Consider the following 9,884-nt stretch of genomic DNA (forward strand, 5'->3'; position numbering starts at 1 on the left):
AGGAGCCCCAGTGCTCGTAGCAGCATTAGTGTATTAGCCAAGATACAGGAGCAACCTAAATGCCCATCCCCAGATGAATGGACATACATATGTATATATACACATACACACACAAAATAGAATATTACTCAGCCCTAAAAAGGAATGAAATTCTGCCATTTGTAACAATGTGGATGGACCTAGAGGGTATTATGCTAAGTGAAATGGACAGAAAAAGATAAGAAAGACACATACTATATGTTATCACATATATGGAAGCTGAAAAACAAAATGAATGAATATAATATAACACAACAGAAAGATTCACAGATACAGAGAGCAAACTAGTGGTCACCAAAGGGGAGAGGGAAGGCAGGAGGGACAAGATAGGGGTAGGGGATTAGGAGGCTGAAACTATTATGTATAAAATAAACAAGATACAAGGATACACTGTATAGCACAGGGGATATAGCCAATATTTCATAACAACTGTAAATGGAGTATAAACTATAAAAATATAGAATCACTATTTGTACACCTAAAACAAATATAATGTTGTAAATCAGCTATACTTCAATTTAAAAAAGAAGATACTCTTGGCAATTTAAGTTGGCTAATTGAGAGAATGGGGGGGGGTACTTTAACTAGATAAGGCAGACAGTAAGGTGAGTTTTGTTTGGTCCAACCACAAGTTCAATTTTTAATATATGGAGGTATCTCAAAGGCTGTCCAGAAAAAAATATCAGGGTTCTAGATATTGGGTTGAGTAAAAAGAGTGGAGAATATCTGAGGCCTGGGCAATAGAGATCACCAAATTAACAACGGTCTTTTGTTTTCCTTCTGATCAGAAATGTTAAGTTCATCTAAAAGTATCCACTTTGCTTTCAATAGATGCTGTCACTTGTTATCTGATTTAATTGGTAAATTTTAATTTAATTTATACTCTCAATAAACAACTCAGAAGCACAAAACTAATAGCAGAGTCACACTTTGATAAGATAATGTTTATTTAGTAATGTCCAACAAGTAGCGAAAGTAAAAAAGAATATTTTTTAAAATGTATAATTTATATTTATATAAATACTTAAAAGGAGAAAAGCTGAACACATAGGGTGACAATAGAAGGATGTATACATTTAAGTTTGCAGTCTATCTTATAGCCTGACAAGTTAGATAAATGTATGTAGATGCATATATCTTGTTCATGAGTTTGCCTAACTAAGACCCAAGGATAAGTCTGGGGCATCTGTACAATAATTCTGAACCCCCATGGAGTTTGCGGTATCTCGCCACTGCAGTCATGTTGATTTTGTTTTTCTTTTTCAAAATTCCACTACCAGCATATTTGAAAGTTACCAAAAGTTGTAATCAGGTGCTTTGGGCCTCAGTTTATTCATTAGTAAGGTAAGAGGAACCCTGCTGATGTGTTCTGCTTCTTCTGAATTAAAAAACTAGTGATCCCCAGGAACCTCCAGACACATACAAATGTCCGAGGGCTGATAGAGGCTGGTCATCTCTGCAAAAGGGGTAGTTTTCTGTTTAGCTTCTTTCTTTTGGAAAGGAGTCAACTTGTCTGAAATGGAGCCAGTTTACGACACCAGTGCACTTAATTAATAAGCTTCCATTTGTGTAGATATAGCTTGTTTTCCATGTAGACAGAAAACAGATTTCAAGTTGGAGAACTATATGTTTCATCAGATCTCAGAATTTGAAGTTCAGAGTTGAGTCACTGAAAAAGAGTGCTCCACAGAGAACCCTTAGGTCAATCCTCAATCTATGGTGAAATATTTATATGGCAATACTCTCAGTATGACCTTGGACTTCACCATGTCATTCATTACAGTGACCTTTTATTGAAATTTCACAAGTGTATAACAAGATGAGCACAATATGATACTGTTTACACAGGAAGATCTGTATCTGATTTCTGAAATTTATAGAAGTTTTCACATGTAGTAAATGTGTGTAGTAAACATGTAAAAGAAAAAGTCATCCCTAAGTACTCTCCTGAGCTTACCTTGATTCCAGGTTTACAGTTAATCATATCCTTCATGAAAACAAAGACAGATATAACTGACCTTATTTGACCACAGAAAATACATGAGACTCAGAGGAGGATAATAATTCTTCGTAATCTTTCTTATATTCATTTGATGGTGGGTGGCTGCAGTTTGCCTCTGCAGGTGAGATTCTCAAGGGACACGTTACATCTTCCCTCCGCTGGTGTTTGGCTTTAAGTCTTAGAGGAAAGACGAGTTGCTGTGAGGACAGTTGTTGTGACAGGTGCAGGTCCCGATGACCATCACTGGCTTCTTGAGGGTCTGCCCTGGGGAGCACTGGAACTCCACCTGGATGGTTTTGGTGTTGTGGGGAGTGCAGCATCGGCCATCGCTACAGATCCCACAGAACCTGGGCTTGTAGGTGTTCAGGCTTGTGCAGTTCTCAAACTGCAGGTGGATGGCTTTGATTGACTTGATGCTACGGAGACACTTTTTTCCTTTCTAAGAAAGAAAAGGAGAGATGCATGAAATGGCCATCTTTCCTCTGAGAGACCCATTTAGGCATATGGAATAACTTGCTAGTTGCCTACCCAATATCTGTTGCTCTTTCTTCTTTGCTCACAGAATGTTAATTTTGTTCTAGCAGTGTGGTCCACTACAAGTATTGCTTCCCCCAGAATATCTGGGAGCTTGTGGCAAAGTTCTGGGCCATGATACATAAACCAAGAGATTCTGGGAAATTCTTTGCCCTTCAGACAGGTACAGTTCTTAACTGCTTCCTGTATTCATCTGCCTTCCTACCTAGAATGCATATACATGATAAAGAAAGTTTCTTTTTCAAGCCATCATAAGAAAACTAGCATTAGTTTTAGTCCGATACATTCTTTAGGTGTTATAAAGAGAAATGGAATAAATATGGCATCACTGCAAGCCTACTAATGTTTCAAATTTTTTCAGACATTAACTCACTTAACCTTATTAGCAACATTCACTCATACAAGGAGCAATTATTCATGTAAAGAGCAATTGTCCAAGTTTTATAGATGAGTAAATGGAGTCTCAGAAGGCTGAAGTGATCAGAAGACAACTAGTAACTGAATTTGTCTGACACAAAGCTCATTTTTTCTGCTGATATTACACTGCGACCTCAAGAAAGTTTAAGACAGTGGGATTAAAGGTTATTTTCCATGAAGGCATGGTAAGTAGGGAACTTATTCAACATTCCATTAGTAATTACTGATGAAGAACCACAATACTGATAATGCAGTAGATTTCTTCGCCTAATTTGTCACAATTCTCCACTGCTTTTCACCTTTTTAGGCACAGTCCATAAATCGTGGAGTGATGAGACTTGGAATTCTCTAAAATCAGTAGCTCTAAAGCTCTAAGAGTACATGAAAATGTACTAAACATTGCTAAAACACACATTGTTGGGTCTTAAACCCAGGGTTTTGATTCAGTAGATCTGATGTGGATCCCTGTAATTTGCAATTCTAAAAAGTTCTTAGATGATGCTGCTGGTCTGGGGACCACACTTACAGAAGCACTGTTTCATATTTAAGAATCTTTCAGTGACAAGGAAGTAATGATTATTGGGCTAGCATTTCCCTAGATTCTGAGCACATTTCTGGACTTCTAATGAAATATATATATACACACTATAAATAAATATCTTAAATATAATATCTCATAATATTAAACTGGGTGCAATATTATATTTTTTATAAGAAAAACTATAAATTCTGGAAAAAGAAACAGTAGAAAAAGCAAAATGTTAAAGCCATGGCATGGAAGAACCTTATGGAATAAAGTACTATGTTCTTGACAGTACTTAAAGGCTCTTGCTTTTTCTTTGTTGATATTTAATACTTAGTGTATGTTTTTGCCAATATAAACCAAAAGGCACAAGGTCTGCAGCATTTGTGTGTGTGTGACTGAGTGAGAGAGAGAGAGAGAGATGAAGGGACAGAAACAGAGAGGAAGGTTTTTCCAGGTGTTCTTTCTAAACTAGTAGAAGAAGCATAAAGTTAGAATGGATCTTAAAAAGTCAGAGAGTTAAGTAGCCATATAACAATGGAACCACTAGAGACTCTTATTTTACCAATAACAGAAATAATAGTTAATATCAAGTAATGATATGTATATTAATACGGTAATCTATGCTTCCCAGGTGGCGCTAGTGATAAAGAATCTGCCTGCAGTGCAGGAGATGTAAGAGCCCCAGAGTTCAATCCCTGGGTAGGGAAGATTCCCTAGAGGAGGAAATGGCAACCCACTCCAGTATTCTTAGAGAATCCCAAGGACAGAGGAACCCAGTGGGCTACAGTCCATGGGTCGCAAAGAGTCAGACTCAGCTGAGCATCTGAGAGCCAGGGCAGCAATCTATGCCCAGCACTTTGCAAATTCATAGAATTTAATCTTCATGACAACTCTGTGTAAGGAACTGTAGCTACTGTTAATGTCTCTGTTATGTAAGGGAAGGAACTGAGGCTTAAAGGTTAAGAAAATCACCCAAGTCCCACAGCTAATATGAGAAGCCAGGATTTAAAGTCAGGCTGTCTGGCTCCAGAGTTGTACTCTTAAGCATGAGATGATATTGCCTCAGTGGAGAGATATGTAAATCTTTCATTGCTAGGGACTGTTTTATTTTGGCTTTAGGTTTGTACAAGGGTCCATCAACTAGTTTCATTTGAGTATTGCATTTATCTGATCTCGGGGTCTGCTAACAAGGACTGTGATGTCATCAGGAACCAATGAGAGCTTCTGAACTGCATGCCTTCTGCTCAGCATTAACACACTGATTTGATATCATTCCAGCAAAAAAAGGAAAACAATGTGCTATTTTATTTGGCACATATCACTTCTTCCTGGCAAATGTACTGGTGGCACTAAGCTTTTTGAAAGACTGAAAATAATTCCCAGACACCCATTCATTTATTCATCCACAGTTGTTTATCAAGCACACAGTACATTCCAGGTAGGATGTGGAGGACGGAAGGATTTGGAAGGCAGATGTGGTCCCTACTCTGTTGCTCCTTTCAGACTAAACCTAAAGGGTGAAGACAACTGGCCTCAGAAATGACCTCTCTAAAATCAAGCATGCTTGATCACTGAGTAACTGTGTTTTTCCAGGATGAAATGAGATTTGCCAGACTTGTCTCAATTGGGGACAGTATTGGAGTTGTCCAACCTCTCCCTCTTTTTTCTTTTTTTTTTTTTGGTGGCACCACGTGGCATGTAGATCTTAGTTCCCTGACCCGGGATTGAATCCGTGCCCCCTGTAATGGAAGCATGGAGTCTTAACCACTGGACCATCGGGACGTTCCTGACCTCTTCCTCTTTACCTGCTATGAGTTCCTTAGGATATTTCAATGCATTAAAGAGAGAGAGAGAAAAAAAAAAAGGGTAAACTCCTCTATCCTCTACTGGAGTTGACTGCAGAGTCAACTAACATCACAGAGACTTGCTAAGGCACAGGGCCCAATGAGCAAGGCCACGTCCTCTGTCACGGGAGGCTTCCCCCAGGCTTGTACCTTGTCTGTTGGCGGCCTGTGCTCTTGGTCACAGGGCCGCACCATGCAGAGCCGGGTCTGCTTCACCATTTCACAGTGAGGATTCCTGTTGGTGACTCGGGTGGAAAAACCCATGCCACAGCTCTTGGAACATGCACTCCACTCTGTGGTCTGTTCGATGCAGTTGATACTTGAGTCTGAGACTGCAACTCCTAGAGTGGCTTCTGTCCTGTAGGCTATGGGATTTTGGAAAAAAGACAGCACTATTGAGTGAAACATGGGGATGGCAGAGTGGTCCTTTCAACCGTCATTAGAAAAAGCATCTCATCCAATCGGGTACCTGCTCAACTCAGGTGCTTTCAGGGGACAGACTGGACCTCTGTATTTATAAGCCCCAAACAGGTGGCACAATGCCTAGCACACAGTTGACCTTCAAGAAATCTTTGTAGAATGACTGTCCAATTTGTTCATGAGACGTTTAGGAGAACCTGTCTTTGAGAAGCTTAGTAGTTTTAAGAATATAGCACTGTATAGCATCAACAACCATTCCATAAACTGTACTGAAATCACATGATTTCAACATATGATTTTTGTCTAGAAAGATGATCAGTTAAAAATTGTAATTGGATGAGAAAGTAGAACCAACCAACTCAAAATAGTGATGAAAGTAAAACTCTGCCTTAGGGAGGTGCAACTGGTTGTCTGGGTTGTGGGATACAGTCACTTTCAGACAGTTCAGTCTCAACACTTAATATGCTGGCCTTAATATGCTGGGCACATCTCCTCACTTACATGGCGATTTTCCTATCTGTAAGGCATGGCTGATAATTCCTCACTTCAGAAAGACTGTAAAGTTCTGTGTCCTGCCAGTGTAAATAATCTGGCTGACTAATGGCTTCTAAAATATTCTCTACTGGATCTTGAATTTTTGCTCTTCCAAAAAAAAAAAAAAAATCATCTCCTTTATGAGCCAAAGCAAAAGGAAAAGCAAACAAAGATCCTAAAGTGTCACTTGATCCTTCCTGCAGCATCTAGAAAGGTGGCATTTCTCTGTGACACTTGTGCAGGGATGGCATTCCTTAGGGGAGATAGTCTTAAGAGTGCATAGGTAGTTGACAGAATCCGGAAAAGAAAGAGCTGTCACCAGGCCCTTCGCATGACCTAAAAGGCATTCCCCTTGAATTGATAGCCTTCCCCATTGGCTCACATGGTAAAAAATCTTCCTGCCGTGTGGGAAACCTGGGTTCAATCCCTGGGTCGGGAAGATCCCCTGGGGAAGGGAATGGCTAACCGCTCCCATAGTCTTGGCTGGAGAATTCCATGGACAGAGGAGCCTGGAGAGCTACAGTCCATGGGGCTGCAAAGAGTTGGACATGACTGAGTGACTCACATAAATTGACTCTAGCCATAAATATAGAAGCTATATCAATTGTGTGTTTTGCATAAAGTTTCCAAAACATACCTTTGCAATGTTAACAAGGGTCAAGTGAGACAGACTAAAATATAAATAGTAGTCATGTAATAAGACTACAAAAATCACTCCTATGACTCAAAAGAATGACTGAACATGACTCTTCTTCAGGAGAGGCTGTGTGCATACTTCCATAACTTGGCTGGGATTCCCACACGTGATGTGTCTAATCTCCGTGGGCCAGCTGGACTCCACGAATGAATGGCCAGAAACTGAAGCCGGTTTCTCACTGCAAATCCCAGAGAGCGCACGTCCTTCCTGCCTGCATTTCCTCCTGTGCTGGGACTGTTAAATTCAGGTATGTTGAATTTCTCACCTGGAAGGGTCTGGAGGCCCCCTAATGTCCCCGTCTCTTTGGAGTCACAGATCCACTTTTCACAGCACTCCCCCGGCACTTTAACTTTTCTGGGAGCTGGGCAGTCGGGCTGGGGCAGTAGCAAGTCCTCTTCACAGCGGGGCACACAGCCAACCTGACCATCTTGGCAGGCGCACTGGTATTTGCAACTTGGCTGGAAGGTCTCCCCACTCTGGTAGATGACTCCATCGAACACACAGTTGTCTCCTTCTACCGCTAGAATCATGGGGAAGAAGACCAGAGAGGGAAGAGGCTTCCCTGGTGGCTCAGACATTAAAACACCTGCCTGCAATGCAGGAGATCTGAGTTCGATCCCTGGGTCAGGAAGGTCCCCTGGAGAAGGAAATGGCTACCCCCCTCCAGTACTCTTGCCTGGGAAATCCCATGGACAGAGGAGCTTGGTGGGCTACAGTGATTATTAATGGGGTGGTGAAGAGTCTTGGGGAAGAAGAGCAGAGAGGGAAGGGGAGAGGAAAAAAAAAAAAAGAACAGGATGCACTGGAGAAGCTATAGAAGATGCACAGCACATGTTCCAAACCCCAATTCATTCTTTCTCTAGTTGAAGGCATCTGGTTGCTGATCTGTCACCAGTAGAGAGATGTCCTCATGGAGCTTCCCAGAGGAAGAAGAGACACTCAAGACCACCCAGTCCTGACACTCATGTTACTGATGAAGGAAGAGGGGCCAAACCGTGAAGTGACACTCCCAAGGTCCCACAGCTTTTGCTCCCAATGAAAAGGTCGTTTTGCAAGAACCTCCTTAGATTCTCCTATTCCAGGAGCTCAGAATTAAAAAGGAAAACAGAGCTCTTCAGTCTCCAAACAGGTTAACTGGACAGACTGGGAAGGGCTTCAGATTCTTTGGCATTCCAGCGCAATAAATCATTGCTAGTTTAGAAAAGAAGCTAAAAGACTATCCCAAGCCCCCTCATCCAGGGAGGTGGGGACAGCCTCCAACTAAATGGTGCACCAGGTGGGAAACTGATCCCCAACTGATTGAGTTTCACCAGCTTGATTTTACTCACAACTCATAGAGGGGTTCCATAGGTCCCAGGAGAGTAGGGGCTGCTTTGGCTCAAATGGGACAATGACAGGTGTGAAAACAAACCTGAATGGCTACAGCTGGGGGAACTCTGAGCCTGTGAGTAAGCCCAAGTTTCCATCACCCCCCAAGCGTCCCCTGGAAATGTGGATAGGAAATGACTTCACTGGCCCTTAACTCTGCTCTGCTCCCAGTCTATTTGGATTCTTCTCTAGAGAGGCAAGTGACCAACGCTTCTCACCTCCACGGGAGGGCAGGTTTCCTTTGAGCTTCTGGCTTTCCTCCAAACCCCACGAGACCCCAGACCATCCCTGGCACAGGCGCTCCATAAACATCAACTAAGGCATCACTACTAGTATTTGCGCATCACCCTCTGGGAACAAAGAGAAGAGGAGAGGAAAGAGGGGACAGCTCCGCTATGGAGAGACAGGAGGTCAGGTGGCGGGATGGGGGCAGGTTTACCCATGCAGATGCCAGTCTGGGCGCTGGGGTCCGCTCTGCGGTCACAGAAGAGGCCGCGGCTCTCCTCGCACGGCAGCAGCACCGAGCAGCTCTCGCCGCGCTGGCGAGCGCAGACCAGGCAGCAGGAGCAGTCGTCCAGCACCGCTCTAACCCCGGGGGCGCAGGTCGGCGGCTTTGGGGGGCACGTGGCCGGGCAAGAGGAGGGGCAACGCTCAGCCGCAGCGACCTGCGGGCAGGAAAGACCAGAAGGAGAAACTTCTCATCAGGGTCGCTGGAAAGTCCAGTGAGCCAGGAATCGAGCCAGGGCTTTGCTCAGAAAGTGACCAGAGGCACCTGGTGAGTGCGCCACTCACCTGTCCCAGGAGATGGAGGAGCAGGAAAGCCAGGCAGAGGTACTGCTTGGGCAGATCGAGACTCGAGCTCTGCGCACCCTGCATGTTCAGGCTTTCCCCTGTCGCTCTCATAGGCCTTTTCCAGGTCGGAGATTGGCTCCGCTCGCCCCGCTCCAGGTCGGGCTCGCCCCGGGCCAGCGCCACAGCGCAGGTTTTATAGCGCGCTCCTGGGACGCGCACAAGCCGGTTGGCTGCAGCGCAGGCAGGAGGCGGGGGGACCGGCGGGGGGGGAATGGAACGAACCCCGGGGTTGCCATAGCAATTGGCCGTGGGTGCCGCTCTCCTTTGGGCGCGGCCCCCGGGCCTGCGTGTGCCTGTGTGTGGCGACTGGCTTTTCCCAGAGCTCCGGGCGGCGCTGGGTGGAGGCCCGGGGCCAGGACCCAGAGCTCGCCGAGCGCGTGGGAAGGAAACGCCCGTTTCCTCCTGGAAGCGGCTGCGCCTTCCCCCAGGACTAAGACACCGCCACTCCCCATCACGCTTCTCCGCCTGGCGGTTTCCAGCCGGGTTGCAAACGTGGGGCTCCCCTAAAGGGGTGTCTGATGTTTGCGACCATCTGTGGGGGGTTGGCGAGAGGCCCAGGAGTTTAGTCATAAAGGAAGCACATGCAAGTTTGTCACAGTTTAGGGCACGCTCGCTCTGAGTGTGGAGAGCTGGGGAGGGGGGAGGGAGGAA

The 9,884-nt window shown here is 44.5% G+C and overlaps 1 protein-coding gene across 1 annotated transcript; it reads right to left on the reverse strand.

Annotated features, from left to right (window-relative positions):
- Positions 1-962: 962 nt before the first annotated feature.
- NOV (nephroblastoma overexpressed) lies at positions 963-9,529 on the reverse strand. Its single transcript, XM_010863412.1, has 5 exons — positions 9,174-9,529; positions 8,821-9,046; positions 7,279-7,533; positions 5,513-5,727; positions 963-2,480 (listed from the first exon to the last, which is right to left on the reverse strand). Exons 1-5 carry the CDS (start codon positions 9,282-9,284, stop codon positions 2,220-2,222), a joined length of 1,068 nt encoding a protein of 355 aa, XP_010861714.1. The 5' UTR covers positions 9,285-9,529; the 3' UTR covers positions 963-2,219.
- Between the last annotated feature and the right edge of the window lie 355 nt (positions 9,530-9,884).

The sequence above is a fragment of the Bison bison genome, unplaced genomic scaffold, assembly GCF_000754665.1.
Source record: "Bison bison bison isolate TAMUID 2011002044 unplaced genomic scaffold, Bison_UMD1.0 scf7180017864491, whole genome shotgun sequence".
NCBI classification, from domain to species: Eukaryota; Metazoa; Chordata; class Mammalia; order Artiodactyla; family Bovidae; genus Bison; species Bison bison.

What these genes read in the sequence shown, in the direction of transcription:
- NOV (XM_010863412.1), bottom strand. Translation starts at nt 9,284, where the DNA reads ATGAGAGCGACAGGGGAAAGCCTGAACATGCAGGGTGCGCAGAGCTCG. An exon ending in TCCTCCATCTCCTGGGACAG is followed by an intron (nt 9,047 to 9,173) that starts GTGAGTGGCGCA and finishes TCCTGCCCGCAG; the next exon opens with GTCGCTGCGGCTGAGCGTTG. An exon ending in GGGCCTCCAGACCCTTCCAG is followed by an intron (nt 5,728 to 7,278) that starts GTGAGAAATTCA and finishes AAAATCCCATAG; the next exon opens with CCTACAGGACAGAAGCCACT.